General features: G+C 47.3%; 3 protein-coding genes across 4 annotated transcripts; 2 read left to right on the top strand and 1 right to left on the bottom strand.

Moving 5' to 3' along the window:
* The first annotated feature begins 725 nt into the window (after nucleotides 1-725).
* efcab14 (EF-hand calcium binding domain 14) lies at nucleotides 726-5,377 on the top strand. Its single transcript, XM_057055835.1, has 9 exons — nucleotides 726-1,429; nucleotides 1,762-1,910; nucleotides 2,025-2,170; nucleotides 2,372-2,470; nucleotides 2,575-2,682; nucleotides 3,352-3,501; nucleotides 3,581-3,683; nucleotides 3,767-3,898; nucleotides 4,022-5,377. The coding sequence occupies exons 1-9, from the start codon at nucleotides 1,254-1,256 to the stop codon at nucleotides 4,198-4,200; spliced, it is 1,242 nt and encodes a 413-aa protein (XP_056911815.1). The 5' UTR covers nucleotides 726-1,253; the 3' UTR covers nucleotides 4,201-5,377.
* On the bottom strand, nucleotides 5,371-6,669 carry znf830 (zinc finger protein 830). Its single transcript, XM_057055836.1, has one exon. It carries the CDS (start codon nucleotides 6,552-6,554, stop codon nucleotides 5,514-5,516), a length of 1,041 nt encoding a protein of 346 aa, XP_056911816.1. The 5' UTR covers nucleotides 6,555-6,669; the 3' UTR covers nucleotides 5,371-5,513.
* A 204-nt stretch (nucleotides 6,670-6,873) lies between these two features.
* LOC130538364 (ankyrin repeat domain-containing protein 13C-like) lies at nucleotides 6,874-13,580 on the top strand. Of its 2 annotated transcripts, XM_057055831.1 has the most exons (14): nucleotides 6,874-7,761; nucleotides 7,844-8,246; nucleotides 8,336-8,377; nucleotides 8,697-8,801; nucleotides 9,934-10,019; nucleotides 10,188-10,233; nucleotides 10,330-10,396; nucleotides 10,523-10,667; nucleotides 10,755-10,886; nucleotides 10,967-11,128; nucleotides 11,203-11,282; nucleotides 11,398-11,496; nucleotides 11,947-12,047; nucleotides 12,166-13,580. In XM_057055831.1, exons 2-14 carry the CDS (start codon nucleotides 7,889-7,891, stop codon nucleotides 12,294-12,296), a joined length of 1,554 nt encoding a protein of 517 aa, XP_056911811.1. In that variant the 5' UTR covers nucleotides 6,874-7,761; nucleotides 7,844-7,888; the 3' UTR covers nucleotides 12,297-13,580. The 2 variants fall into 2 exon arrangements, with proteins under 2 accessions (XP_056911811.1, XP_056911810.1); XM_057055830.1 differs by having other exon boundaries at nucleotides 6,875-8,246.
* The last annotated feature ends 135 nt before the right edge of the window (nucleotides 13,581-13,715 follow it).

Raw genomic sequence — 13,715 nt, 5'->3', positions numbered from 1 at the left:
AGTTACGTTGTGTACAATAATTCCCTACATGGATTTTGAATAAATAAATCACAAAAAACACTGTAGTGTATATATTATATTGTATTATATTATATATAATTTTATCCTTTTTTATTTCATTGTAATTTGATATTCCCAGGGTTTCTGGCTGGAAACTGGACTGGCTGCAGGAGAGGTGTCGCGATGTTTTCAGAACACTGACGAGGTACCCTTGAGCAAGGTACTGAAAAACTAGAGGTGACCCCTAAATCCCGTAATATCGATGGCAGCGTGATCCGGATAGTTAGTTAAAATATTCCAGTAGAGCTAACATTTGAGATGAATACAATATCAAATCAATGACTCATGGCACATCATGGCATCAAATGTGATTCTTCTCAGTAACATGTCTTTTGCATTATCTGTCAATAGGTTATTTTATTTTATTGCATGAAAATGCATGCTACAACGCCTGTATAAAGGATTTTTTAAAGGAGCACTATGTAAGTTTGTGGCCACAGCCGCTACTGCGATGATAGAATTATTTAAATTACCACATTCCATCAGGACCAGCTCCTTTCACTCCATGTCTCTCTTACGGGGTTTATGCAGGGTTATCAGGTTGTTAAAATGCAGATGTAATAATATTTGCTATGTTTTAAAATCATGAGTATATTTTGATTTTTACTGACAGCTTTGTTTGGTTGCCTGACAGAACGAACACCGGATGTTACGTCATCCCTCTCGACCAATCAGCGGCCAGTTTACTTTGACGCCCTACGCAGACAATAAAGCCGCAAGAATAAATCGCTGGGAATAAAGTACTGTTTTATTTTAATACATTTTAGTGGCAGCATTCGACATATGAGCGACGTGACGCTGGATAGCTTAAAAACCTCCAAGGAGATATGCGGACAACAATATCCAGCGATTTGTTGTTAGCAATCGGCTGCGTTATCAGATGCTAAGAGAGTTAGCTACGGCAACGCTGCGTTATTACACAGTAGCTAATTGCAACGCTTTGTTTTGGATAAACTCTTCTAAGGTGACGTCGATCGGCTGCTCAACATATAGATGAATTCGGTCTAAGGCTGACTCCCCATGATGTGTTTATATCTTTAGTCGCTTTGCGTGACTAAAATTCAAGCTAGCAAGACAACGTTAATTTGTCGTAGCTGGTTCTTAAACCATCGCAGGTCACCAAGCTGGACAAAACTTTGGATTTAGTCGGATTTAAATCGGGTTCAGCGGGTTCGCTGACCCCTCAGAAGAAGATGAAGAAGAGAAAGGAGCTCAATGCATTGATTGGGCTTGGGGACAGTAAGAGGAAAAAGACCAAGAAGGGCTCTGGTCACCGACTTCTCCGAACCGAACCTCCGGACTCCGAGTCCGATTCAAGCTCTGACGACGATGAGTTCAACAACATTAGCAGTGGAACAAACTTTGGAAAGTAAGTAGTCGTATAATGGCGTTTATCTATGTAAAACCCACCTTTGTCCAAGTATATTACGTATTTGTTATGAGTAGTGGGGCTCATGTGTTCCAGGTTACGCAATCACCATTTTAGTGCATGTGTTCGGTAGCAAAACAAACAGCACATTTTTATCCTGATGGGTCCATCATCATAGGTTGAACAACTTATCTGATTGACTAAAAGGATGTGATCTGGCAGCCTGTTTACAGAGCGACTAGCAATTATGTTATTAAATTAAATGAAAAAGAGCCTGGTACGAGCATTGCTGTTCTCCTGTGTATGGCATTAGCATGTTCATCTCTCTACAGAAGAACCTACGCGCAGTGCTGCAACGTATGCTACCCTCTGTTCCTGTTCATCATATTAGCGGCCTGTGTTATGGCCTGTGCTGGACTCGTATGGATGCAGATCGCTCTGAAAGAAGATCTAGATGCACTTAAAGAAAAGCTACAAAGCAGTAAGGCTCCGGTCTCACGCGGACCTCGTGGCCGTCATAAAAAGTCCCATTACTTGACCTTTTATTGCCACGTTCTGAGCTCCGCTCCTGACGCTACTTTCTGTTTTGTGACAGTGGAATCCAGTCAGAAGGCGGCGTCGATTGAAATACCAAAGCTGAGCGAGGATCTGAAGATCAAAGAGAGAAAGTTGGACGACTTTGAAAATGGAGACAAAGGCTTCAACAAACTCTGGTCCAACCTTACAGAAATTAACAGAAAGGTGCATCCCGTCGTCACTAAGAAAGCAGCTTTAGTCTCTAAACAGGCGTTGAAGGTCACTCACATAATCTACCATTAACAGTAAGATACTGCAGTAAGAAGGCGCGTGGCTCAAACCCTCGGAGGATTTGTGGTGTTTCAGGATGGAAAGGGTGTGTTTCAGGATGGCTAACAGCCTTTTGGTGTGTGTTTTGGCCTGTAGATCACTTTGTTGGACTCTGCTGTCAACCACTTGAAGGCCAATCTGAAGTCCGCTGCAGAGTTGGTCAGTCTCCCGACCACAGTAGAAGAGCTTCAGAAGGTAAACGCAAACTGGGACAACAACAAAAAACGTCCCGAGGAATCTATTAATATTTAATCTTTAGTGCCAGAGACTGACCGCAGAGTCTTTTTCCTCGTTTTAAGAGTGTGGCGACGATCGGCAGCTCGCTAACAAGCGTGCAGCACGACGTGAGGACCATGCAGGCTGCTCTTGAAAATCAGAAGAAAGACGACGATTCAAAGAAGATAACGGTAAAGTCAAGGCAGCGAGCTTTCAAATCTGTTTTTTTTTATCTCGGCGGTTGTCATGGTAACAGGGCGGTTCGAGAACATCAGCGGCGGCACGAATCCCAAGCAGGACCTCTGGCGTTCGCTGACGCTCTGATGGTTTTTCCGACTCGACGGGCTTCCGTTGGTCAGGCCTTCGGGTGAAAAGGTCCCGCCGCTTCTTAAGCGCATGCGTCGGCTTTTCATTCATAATATATGAGGCGATTGGCGATCTATTTTGGGAGTGGTGAGAGGAAACTGGGTCAAAGGCAAGTGCAGAGCATCTCTCCACTTTATTAGGAGGAAGGTCCCAGCAGTGATATGTTTGATGCTTATTTTTTAGCCGTTATATTAAAAAGAAAATAAAAACAGCAATTATTTGCCCACTTTCCGAACTCTCTGTAGGATTCTAAATGGATTTTTCTCTGAGCTTTTATAAGCTCCCCTGAAATTTAAACTCCACTTTAAAGCTCTTCACCCCCAACCCCCTCTTATTTCTCCGATGTTATTTATCTCAGCGGCTCATTTTAGGTTATTTACACGTTTGTGCTGAAGGGAAAAACAAGAGTTTATAACGAGGATCGGGTCTCGTCCTGACCGGCCCGTTCATCTTCTCGCTATTGTGCGCTAATTGCTCTCTTTCGGTTACCGTAGGACATCACAGACCTGAGGAACGCCGTCAGCGAGGCGAATAAGATGGAGGAAGCGTACCGTTCCCAGTCCTCGGAGCAGATGCACGGCCTGTTGGCCACAGTGGCAGAGCTCCAGCAGAGGGTCCTGTGCTTGGAGAAAGACAAGAAAACCGTGAGTTTATTTTATTCTAGTTTGGAATATTCACTCATCATCATCGTGATCAATATTTTCTCTTTATCCTCCCACTCAGGTCAACGACACCACAGTGAAGCTTCCAGCCACCAGCGAGAGCGGAGCAGCCGAAGGCGTGGACGACCGCACGACGAGCAAACCTCTGCCTGGAGATGCCGAAGGTGCCGCACGGGGAGGAGGCAGTCGGCTGGGGGGGAGGTGGTGGCCGCCTGTCCCACTTATTCCCTCTGTTGTATCTTCACAGTGGCCCCCACGGCTGCAGCAGAGGCTCAGACCAGCACATTTCCACGTCTCTCCCCTCAGGGCCGCTCCAGACGCAGCGCTCCGAGAGCGTGTCCGGAGAAAGTCTTCCTGCCGGGAGTCGCTTCTCTGAAAGGTGCCTTCCCGCCTCAGTCTTCTTCATCGGGAAATTTTAGCCGACAAATAAGCCACCATTTATTTATTTGATTTAGAATTGTTGGTGGTTGCTTGTAATGTTCATCCAACTGTGCTTTCCCAGATTTGGAGCAGCTGTTCCTGCAGGCTGGTATTGGGCTGAACTCTCTTGGACTGACGCACCGGGACCTGAGAACAGTGTTCGGAACGTTAACTCCCAGCACGGAGGCCATGGCGTGTTTTGACACTGACGGGGACCGGCGCTTCTCCCTGATGGAGCTGAGAGCTGCTGTAGGCGTGTGAGCACGTTGGCACCGACAGCAGCGGACAGTGTTGGAAGTCCCAGTGGGGTCTGGAATTTTTCTGGAATTGCTGCACTTTTCTGAACTGAATATTTATCAAGCGGACGGCGGCACTGGCATGCCCCCGCCCCACCCTCGCTCGCTGGTCTTTTACAGAAGAATGACTCTTGCGTTGGCCCATTTGAGTGAGCGTGTGCAGAAAATTGTCATTTTTAGCAAGTTTTATTGTTAATATAAATTAACCAGTGTGTGTTTTCATTTGTTCTGTTGACATCCGTGTTTCTCGGGCTTCCTCTCTGTTTCCCCCCCTCTGGCCGAGTTTATCTAACCTGTTTGTTTTGCATCTTTGGCCATCATCGTTAGCTCATTGAAGCATTCACACTCAATACAGTCATTGGTACCGCTCCCTCCAACCTTATTTATAAACCCAATAGAAATTTTTATGGATGTTTTCAACTGACTACTTGATATAGAAAATGTTTTTTAGACCTATTCTTAATCGGACTGACAGTTGAGCCCATAGTTAAGCTTTTACCTGTAGGACTGCTTAGTTAGCTTTTTGTTGTTTTTCACGTGTTTTAGTGGCAAAATGAAGTCGTGTTTATTGCATTTTCAGTTTTCCACACTCGGAAGGGCTATCGATGTACAGTAGACTCATAAAATGAAGTAGTAACTCCTGAAGCATATGTAGCAATAATGATGTGAGTAAAGCCTGGTTACAGTTGCAGAGGACTAACAACACACCTAACTCATTAACAGGTAGTTGAGAAAGCACTGACATTGTCTTTACTTGACCGATTTTTGCATATTTATGAGCCTAAACACACCGAATGACGGCAGAGCTCTGAACAGGGTTGTCATACTGGTATTCTGTAAATGATTTAAATGTATTTGCTAAGAAATTACTCGACCTAGTGAACGTTGGGCCGACGAAATGTATTCATCCTAATCTCTGCATTCTACATCTTTGAAAAAGATTCTTTTGTGCTTTGCATGTTGCCAATAACGTATCACCAATTGGTTATTTATACCTTTGACACAGCGGGTGGAACCGACCCACTGTTGGTCTGGTCCCCCGGACGGGTTCTTCTCTGGTCCAGCTGCTGCTGTACATGGACCGTTCTCTGAATGTTTTCTCGTGTGAGCACCAATGAATAAAAGACAAAGTCAATAGTTTATTCTGTGGCTCGTTTGGAAGCTTTTTTATCGTGCCACAAAAGTTACATCCTGTTTAATCCAACTTGAAACATACAAAAGAAGCTTTTGACAAACATTCACCGTTTGACACCATCTGTTCTATAAAGTCACGGGAAGTCAAGCCAAAGCTCCCTTCGCCCTCCAGTCCTGGGAGAGAAGCCCCAACAGCTCCTCTTCATCCTCCCCTTCCTCTTCCTTACTCGCACCTGTCTCCACCCGCTTGTCCTTCCTGGACACGGGTCTGCTTTTCACCGCATCCCGCCTGTCTCTCAGCAGCTCCACCCTCCTGTAACACTCAATTTGTTCATCAATTTCATCAATCTGACGCTCAATCCGGCCCTCCTCGTCGTCCTCCGCCACGATGGCCTCGGATTTGGTGTTGACCAGTCGCATCTCCTTCTGGAACTCTTCCCACTCCTTGTCCAGCTGATCTTTGGGCGCGTCGACGTTGCGCACCTGCGCGTCCTTCACGGGGTCGTCGAAGAAACCTTCTGGCAGCGCCTCGGCGGTGTTTTCTTTCTTTTCCGTGCTCTTCTCCTGCACGTCTGCCTTGAGGATGGAACCCGAATGGGAGATGGCCGGTGTGGATGGGATGGAGCTGTCAAAGAAATCAGCTGGAAGTCCAGCGGTTTCACTCGCTTCTAGAGGCACATTTGTACTTCCCGGTTGTTCCTTATCTCCTTCATCATCGTCCTGCTCCTCATCTTCGTACACTCCAGCCAACAGAGTCAGGCTCGCATTATTCTTGCGAACAGCATCTTCTTTTTCTTTGGGCTTTTTGAAAACATCGTCGTCCGACCCGGACGCAGCCTGACCCGCACCCGACGAGGGTTTCGCCTTTTTCCCGCTGACGTCTTCGCTGTCCTCGGCTGCTTTCCTCTTGCCTGGCAGGGTTTGTTGTGTCACGGTGGGGACTTTTGCTCCCTTTAGCTCGGCAACTTTCTCCTTGTGTTGTTTTCCCAGAACATGGGTCGGCCACAGGAGTTCGGACTTCACCTGCACGTTGCAGAGAACACAGCTGAGATGCCCGAGACTGTTGTATTTAGCAAAAGGAGAATCGACGCGTTTCTTCTCTGTCGACTGTCTTTGTTTCTCCCTCATGAGTCGCCGGAGTTCTTCTTGGTTCACAACTTTCTTCTCCTTCTTGGAGGGTGCCATTTTTGAAAACAACGCAGCTTATTAGCAAGCTTGCTACTTGTTTGCTAGCGTGTATGTTGAAGGTAGGCCCGCCTTCTTTTTGGATACGTCATTTCCTACTGCCTACGGATGCCGGGCGAGGACAATCTTCATTACGCTTTATGCATTTTGTGACAGGCTTCCCTTCCTTCGAGATATAACTAATAGTGTGTCATTTTTTACACAATAGATAGTCTGTATTCGTACAGTTGAACGGTCTGTTTGTTTTTTGTTTTTTTTTTAAAAAAAAAAAAAAAAAGAAAACCTACCATACTGACAAGTTGAAGAATTTTACATCACTGACTTTCTTAGTTGAGCACCTTTGGGTGAAGTAAGGTGGAATGGTAACAACAAAGAACAATTATTTATGGGATACACTTATTATAAATTATCTTTAAGTAATTTCAAGTGTAGTTTAGCTTTGTATATTTGCATTCTTAAACAGGCATGTCATTTTGTTGATATTCTGTTCTATATTGGCTCAAAGCGTAGATTTCTTCTGCTGTTGTGTCAGGTGACAGGGGGGTAAGAATGTCAATGACCCTATTTTAAAATAACCCATTAATTACTGTGACTAATGAGAGGCCAACAATGATAACAGCGGCATCAAATCCCATCAAGATGTGAAAGAATAATTCTGTTTTCGTGAAAGTTAAAGTACTACATCTGTATAGCAAGTGTGCGGTGGAAGCATGGTCATGGGGGTTTTGACTGCTAAGTATGTTTTTGCTTAATTTTCTTTAAAAAATAAATAGAGAGTTGCGTCTCATGAAAGTGACGCAGTCGCGTGAAATCGCTTCCAAACAGAGGCGCTGTCAAGTCTCGCGAGACTTGTGACAACGCTCAACTCGACGTTAGCTTAGCCGCTGTGTTTCTGAGATCCAGCAAATAATGGGATCTGCGTTTTAAAACACAGTTTTAGAGGAGAGCCAACTATGTAGTCGTTTATTATTATTCTTGTAGTATTCGCGTTTATTTCGTGCTTATGTTTGGCTTATGTTGTGTCTAGCATTATTTTAGGTCTCCATCGCCGCACCCACCTTAACCTCACACATTTTATATCGTGGGCTTGTTCGCTATAATTGTAGGACGCTAAAGCTATGTTGGATTTAAGCCTTCCCACCCGCACGTAAAGGTATATAACTGGGCTGCAACCCGCCACGAAAAACGTCGCTCTTGATTCCAATTGGTAAGAAGGTCATTTGGAATCCTCTCCGACTTGTGCGTCTATGCAGAGGCGCTCCTTTATTGTGGCTTTATTACCACCGTAGCTACAGGCCTGAGCGGGTTAGCCAGGTAGCCTTCCAGTGGTCACAATGACGGGGGAGAAGATACGAGCCATGCGAAAGGAGCAGTCGAAACCAAACAAGAACGAGGAGATCAGGGACACCTACGAGGAGAGCTCGAACGGGACCATACCGAACGGCACCGGTAACCATTTCAGGTCCAACAAGGCGTTCCTGAAAGCCTCGGCGCGGCAGCAGCAGCTCAATGCGAACAACATCAACGGCAACTCCTCATCCACCGACTCGGTCGTCAACGATGATAACAAGAACCCGATCATCCTGACCAGCGACGGCCAGTTCCCCGTCCACGAGTGCGTCTACAAGGGGGATGTCCGCCGCCTGTCCTCCCTCATCAGGACCCACAGCATCACAAAGAAGGACGTGCACGGTGACTCCTCTCTTTCACCTAGAGAATGTGTCTAGATGTGGATGTTGATGTGAGCAGAAGTTCATCTAGGATGCATCCTTTTGTTGCAGGAAACACCCCTCTGCACCTGGCAGTGATGCTGGGCCACAAAGGTGAGGTTGAAACCCACTCATTTAATGGCTCGGCCTCCTTTTTGCCATGGCTGTCAGGAGATGAATTAAATGTGTATCAGAGGTTAATCTACCATGCGTGACTTCATCCCAGAGAATCATACTAAATCTGCTGATCCAGAGATTACATCTGTCGGCACTACTTTACTAAAGAGTGTTTGATATCGGAGCGCGTACGGCTGTACCAGTAAAACTGTGGTTGTACTGGACCTCCAGTACAAAACTTTGAGCTTATTCTTTGCTCCATCCCTTGTCAGAAGTAACGCGGCTTTAACGGTGCTTGTTTCTAACGCTCTGTCAGAATGTGCACTGCTGCTCCTGGCTCACAACGCCCCCGTGAAGATAAAGAACGCCCAGGGATGGAGCCCCCTGGCAGAAGCCATCAGCTATGGAGACAGGCAGATGAGTAAGTCACGTGACCTCGCTTCACCGAGTTGCGCAACAGGAGGACGCAGTAGAAACGTTCCAGCGGCCACATTATGAGCTTTAGTAACCAGGTGTCCGTCTGTCGGACATCTGGGAGGACTGTCTGTCTGAATGTTGCTGCAGGGTCGGTAAATGTCATGGTTGTGGCGTGCGTCTGATTTTGGCCTCGTGGTTCTTTTATTGCCGTATGAATGTTTTAATTTTACTGTGTTTTATTTATTCCTTGTCATGATCTAGATCTGTGTGCGTGTGTGTGATGCAGCTCAAAGGCTAAAGGTGGGGATTTTCTGTGAGCATTCATCATCCAGATGGGCTGGAAGATAGCCTGAACGTTGGCTTAGTTGGGTGAGGCCCTGAGCGTACAGCCCAGCCCCCCCTCCTTTTGGATCGGACATTGAGTTAAAGAAAAAAAACAGACGCCATAAAAGCAGCAGCTAAAGCCCCCAGAGAAGGCTTTACTTCTCTGTCCTTGTTTTGATCTGGGGCTAATTTAGCATACTGGACAACGGCCACTTTAAACATCCAGTAAATGGGCTGAACACAAATGAACCGGTTGGGTTTTTTATGGTAGCTGAGGCAGGTTTTTGTTTTAGTTTCACTGACATCCTCTTGTGCAGCGTGTGATGGAGCTCGTGAGGCCCAGTGGTGGGAAATGGCCCGCGACCTTGTTAGTATTCCTCCCAGCTCTCCCTGGCTCCTGTGACAGGCTGGCGTGGAGACTGGGCGTTTTTGCCCCGAGAAGGTCACCTTATTCCCAAGAGTGTGTGCCAGTGGAGGGGGACACACACTCACCCCATCAGCAAAGGCGCGATATTATCCAGAGGACAGCCGGAACCGCCTGACACGACATACAGGACATTTGTCAATATTTTCTCACACTATATCAATACTGACTCTTTCGCCAGCAAACCACGGCTGCAGCTTAACATCCAGGATAAACAGCTGACGACCTGGAATGTCTCTATTTGATGACTAAACAGAACGTGGGCTTCATGAATAATCACTCCTCACTCCTCTGCTGCAGGCAGGACGCACACAGGAAGACACGAGGCCGCACAACCTTAAACTGTCGCGTTTTCCCTTTGTTTCTGTCTTTATCCTTGGCGACGCAGTCACAGCCATCCTGCGCAAGCTGAAGCAGCAGTCCAGAGAGAGCGTGGAGGACAAAAGGCCAAAGCTACTGAAAGCTCTCAGAGAGGTGAGCTCTCCAGCCTCAGCTGGACGGCTCGGTCGCAGCTTTGGTTTCATGGCCTCCAGGATCGATGGCAGAGCCTCTGTTCTTCAGAATAACGACGTTACACTTTTATCTGAGTGTGTTTATTCTCCCTGAACTGTTTTATCAGACATTTTTGTGCCTCCTCTGCAGCTCGGAGACTTTTATCTGGAGCTGCACTGGGACTTTCAGAGCTGGGGTAAGTTTTCTTCTGTCGCTGAACTTGTTTATGTGTGTCGTTTTCTGTCAAAACGAGGGGATTAAACACACAACTCCACTCTTCTGTGCTCCTCAGTGCCTTTGTTGTCCCGGATTCTTCCATCTGACACTTGTAAAATCTACAAACAGGGAATTAATATCAGGTAGGAGCTGAGGCTGAACTTGGCGAGAGGAGCAGGATGTTGGTATCCAGGACGCGGGCTTGTTTTTAGATCCCAAAATGAGGGCACGAGACTTTTACGTGCTCCTGTTCTCCTTTCTTGATTTAGACTCGACACCACTCTGATAGACTTCACCGACATGAAGTGCCAGCGTGGAGAACTCAGCTTCATTTTCAACGGCGACGCTCCGCCCTCCCAGTCCTTCGTGGTTCTGGACAACGAAGCGAAAGTGTACCAAAGAATACACCACGAGGTGGGCGAGCCACGTCTCACACTCGTGTGTGTGTGTGTGTGTGTGTGTGTGTGTGGAGCCTGACTCTCACTTGTCTCCTCCATGAAGGATTCTGAGATGGAGACGGAAGAGGAGGTGGACATTCTGATGAGCAGCGACGTCTACTCCGCAACCCTGTCCACGAAGTCCATCACGTTCTCCCGCAGTCAGATCGGCTGGCTGTTCAGAGAGGACAAAACGGTAGGCGGGACAGCAGCTCACGGCCTCGCCGTCAAATAAGCCCGAGTCTCCTGTTGGGACACGCTGTGTTTTCCACGCAGGAAAGGGTGGGAAACTTCCTGGCCGACTTCTACTCGGTGAACGGCTTGGTGCTGGAGTCGCGCAAGCGTCGGGAACACCTCAGCGAGGAGGACATCTTGAGGAACAAAGCCATCATGGAGAGCTTGAGCAAAGGAGGCGGCATCAGCGAGCACAACTTCGAGGTGAGTGAGAGACACTCCCGAGTGGTGCGTGTCCCGGTGGGATGATCTGCTGAACGGGGGTGTCCTGTGTCCAGCCTGTCCGACGGCAGTCCCTCACAGCTCCGGCACCGAACACCATTTCCTGGGAAGAATACATCACGGCGGAAGCTGGAAAGTGAGCACAAGTTATTGATTCTTTCATCTTCCGACTGGGGGAAAACACAGAAGCGGATCGTAAACAAAAATCCCCGATTACAAAAGGCAGCGTCTTTGCTTCTCTCCACCTTCAGGCCGCCGCATCTTGGGAGAGAGCTCTTGTGCAAGGAGAGCAAGAAGAACTTCAAAGCTACGGTAGCCATGAGCCAGGATTTCCCCCTGGGCATCGAGTCGTAAGTACTCCCCTTCCTCCTCGCATCCACTTAGAAAGATTCCTGCAGAAATTGAGCCTGGGTGAATACTGGTGGGATCCTCCTGGGAGGTTTCAGGAGGACTGTGCAGAAATGAAAGAATTCAGATCAGATAATTGGGCCAGGTAAACAGAAAGGTTCTCTTTGATGTTGTGGGAGCCAAGGATGAAACGGCTGTGAACCAACTGCGCCACCTTGTGGCAGCAGGTTCACACTCCTGCTTCCCTCAGTTGGGATGAAGGCTGTTGTGAGTTGACTCCACAAACGTGTGCACGTTGAGCCTCATTTTCTGGATGCAGCTCGATTTTACACAAGCACGGAGTGGGGGGAAAAAAGAGCCGCAAACATTCCGGATGGCGGAAAAAAACCAGCTAGAATCCTGGCACGCCGTGCGGAAGAAAACTGCCGACTCATGGTTTTTTCCCCGTCAAGGTTGCTGAATGTGCTGGAGGTCGTGGCCCCGTTCAAGCACTTTAACAAGCTGCGGGAATTCGTTCAGATGAAGCTTCCGCCTGGATTTCCAGTCAAGCTTGGTACGTGTGTGTGTGTGTGTGTGTGTGTGTGTGTGTGTGTGTGTGTGTGTGCACGTCATCCCGCATCTGTGCGAGCTTGATGGGGCAATAAAGTAAAAATTCCATTTCCTCCCTCCAGACATCCCGGTTTTCCCCACCATCACAGCCACCGTCACATTTCAGGAATTCCATTACGCCGAATTTGAGGAGTCTCTTTTCTTCATCCCTGAGAAATACAAGGAAGATCCCAGCCGCTTCCCTGACCTCTGATCTGAGCACACAGAGGCAGGAAGCGACCAGCCCGCTGGGACGTTGGGGACATAATCACAAGGAACTCTTTTCTTTTATTCTCGTGTGTGTCATCCATCTTTTGTTTTTTAAAAGGAGGTTTCTTTTCCCGCATCAGTTCACAACGCTGCTGGATCCAAAGCAAATCATGACGAGTGGATTTCCCATCAACCTCAGATCTCTTTATTTCTAATTTAACAGAAAAATTCTTTTTATTGTTCTGTCTTTTAGCCACTAGAGCAGAAAAATCTGCCACCCCGTGCTGCTGTTCTTACCTGCCGGGAGGGGGTGGGGGGGGGGGGTGGACCATCATTCTGGACTCCTCATCTGCACCCCTCCAGGACAGATTATTGCTTTCTCCTGTGAACTGCACTCATCTGTAAATAATCCACCTCTCAAGTGTAATTCAGAGCAAAAGGAAACGCGATTATATCCTCAAGGCCAGCTTAATATTCATTTCTAATTTATGTTGTATGTGTAAGAGTCTATATACTCAAAGGAGTAACACTGTGTAGCAATACGAGAATGTCTAAGCCGCTGGGAGGGCGTTCCCAGCACCGACACCTTCTTAACCGTTGGATATCCAGGCCTTTCTCTCCTGTGCAGGACGCCGACTCCTGTATGTTCAGGTTCCTCTCACGTTACCTCTGGACCGTCTCCATGTTTGTGTCGGAACAGCTTCTGCGCGAGCGGACGCTTGTCGAGGTGCGTTTGTTTGCGGGAGAGCCCCGCCGGGCTCATCAGGTATATTGTTTAACGCTGCACTGACGTGACGCGTGTTTAAGGCGCGCTCGGGCTGTGGGCCCCACGGATCACAAGCATCTTCTCGGCACGTGTCGCAGGCACATTTAGATTAAGGGAAAAGAAAACTTGTTCCTGACACTTTCGAAACGGCTTTTAGTGTTTCTGAAAATGATCTCACCAGTGTTCATCTGCCCGTATGTTCCTTTTTTTTTTCCCTTTCAACTAAGCTGTGAAGTTTCAAGTTTCCATGCAGGAAGTGATCTCGGCTTCAGCTAGCGTCTCAGCACCAGCATCACGTTTCAACTGGCTTTGTGCGGGCATAAAACGACAGGGATGTACATGAGGCTTCCAAATCAGCGCAGGCATTACTTCATCATTGACTTGATGACTGTCTCATGCTGTATTTTGTTATATTAATGTATCCATGTGTGCGTTGGCAATAAGGAGGGAAGAAGGTACATTTGTGTATTCACTAGTCTGATACTAATGTTAATGGGAAAATAAAATATCTGTAACACCTCAGCAGCCTGTCGTAGAGTTTACTTACATCTTAACTGTGTGTGAGGAGTAAATAATGTAAAACCTGACTGAGATAAAAGGTTTAAAGCATGAAGAAGGGTGGTGGTGGGTGGTAGCTCAGTCTGTAGAGATGGGCTG

The sequence above is a fragment of the Takifugu flavidus genome, chromosome 15 (genome assembly GCF_003711565.1).
Source record: "Takifugu flavidus isolate HTHZ2018 chromosome 15, ASM371156v2, whole genome shotgun sequence".
NCBI lineage: Eukaryota > Metazoa > Chordata > Actinopteri > Tetraodontiformes > Tetraodontidae > Takifugu > Takifugu flavidus.
The sequence above is the reverse complement of the archived record's forward strand: the minus strand, read 5'-3'. Positions and strand labels throughout refer to the sequence as shown.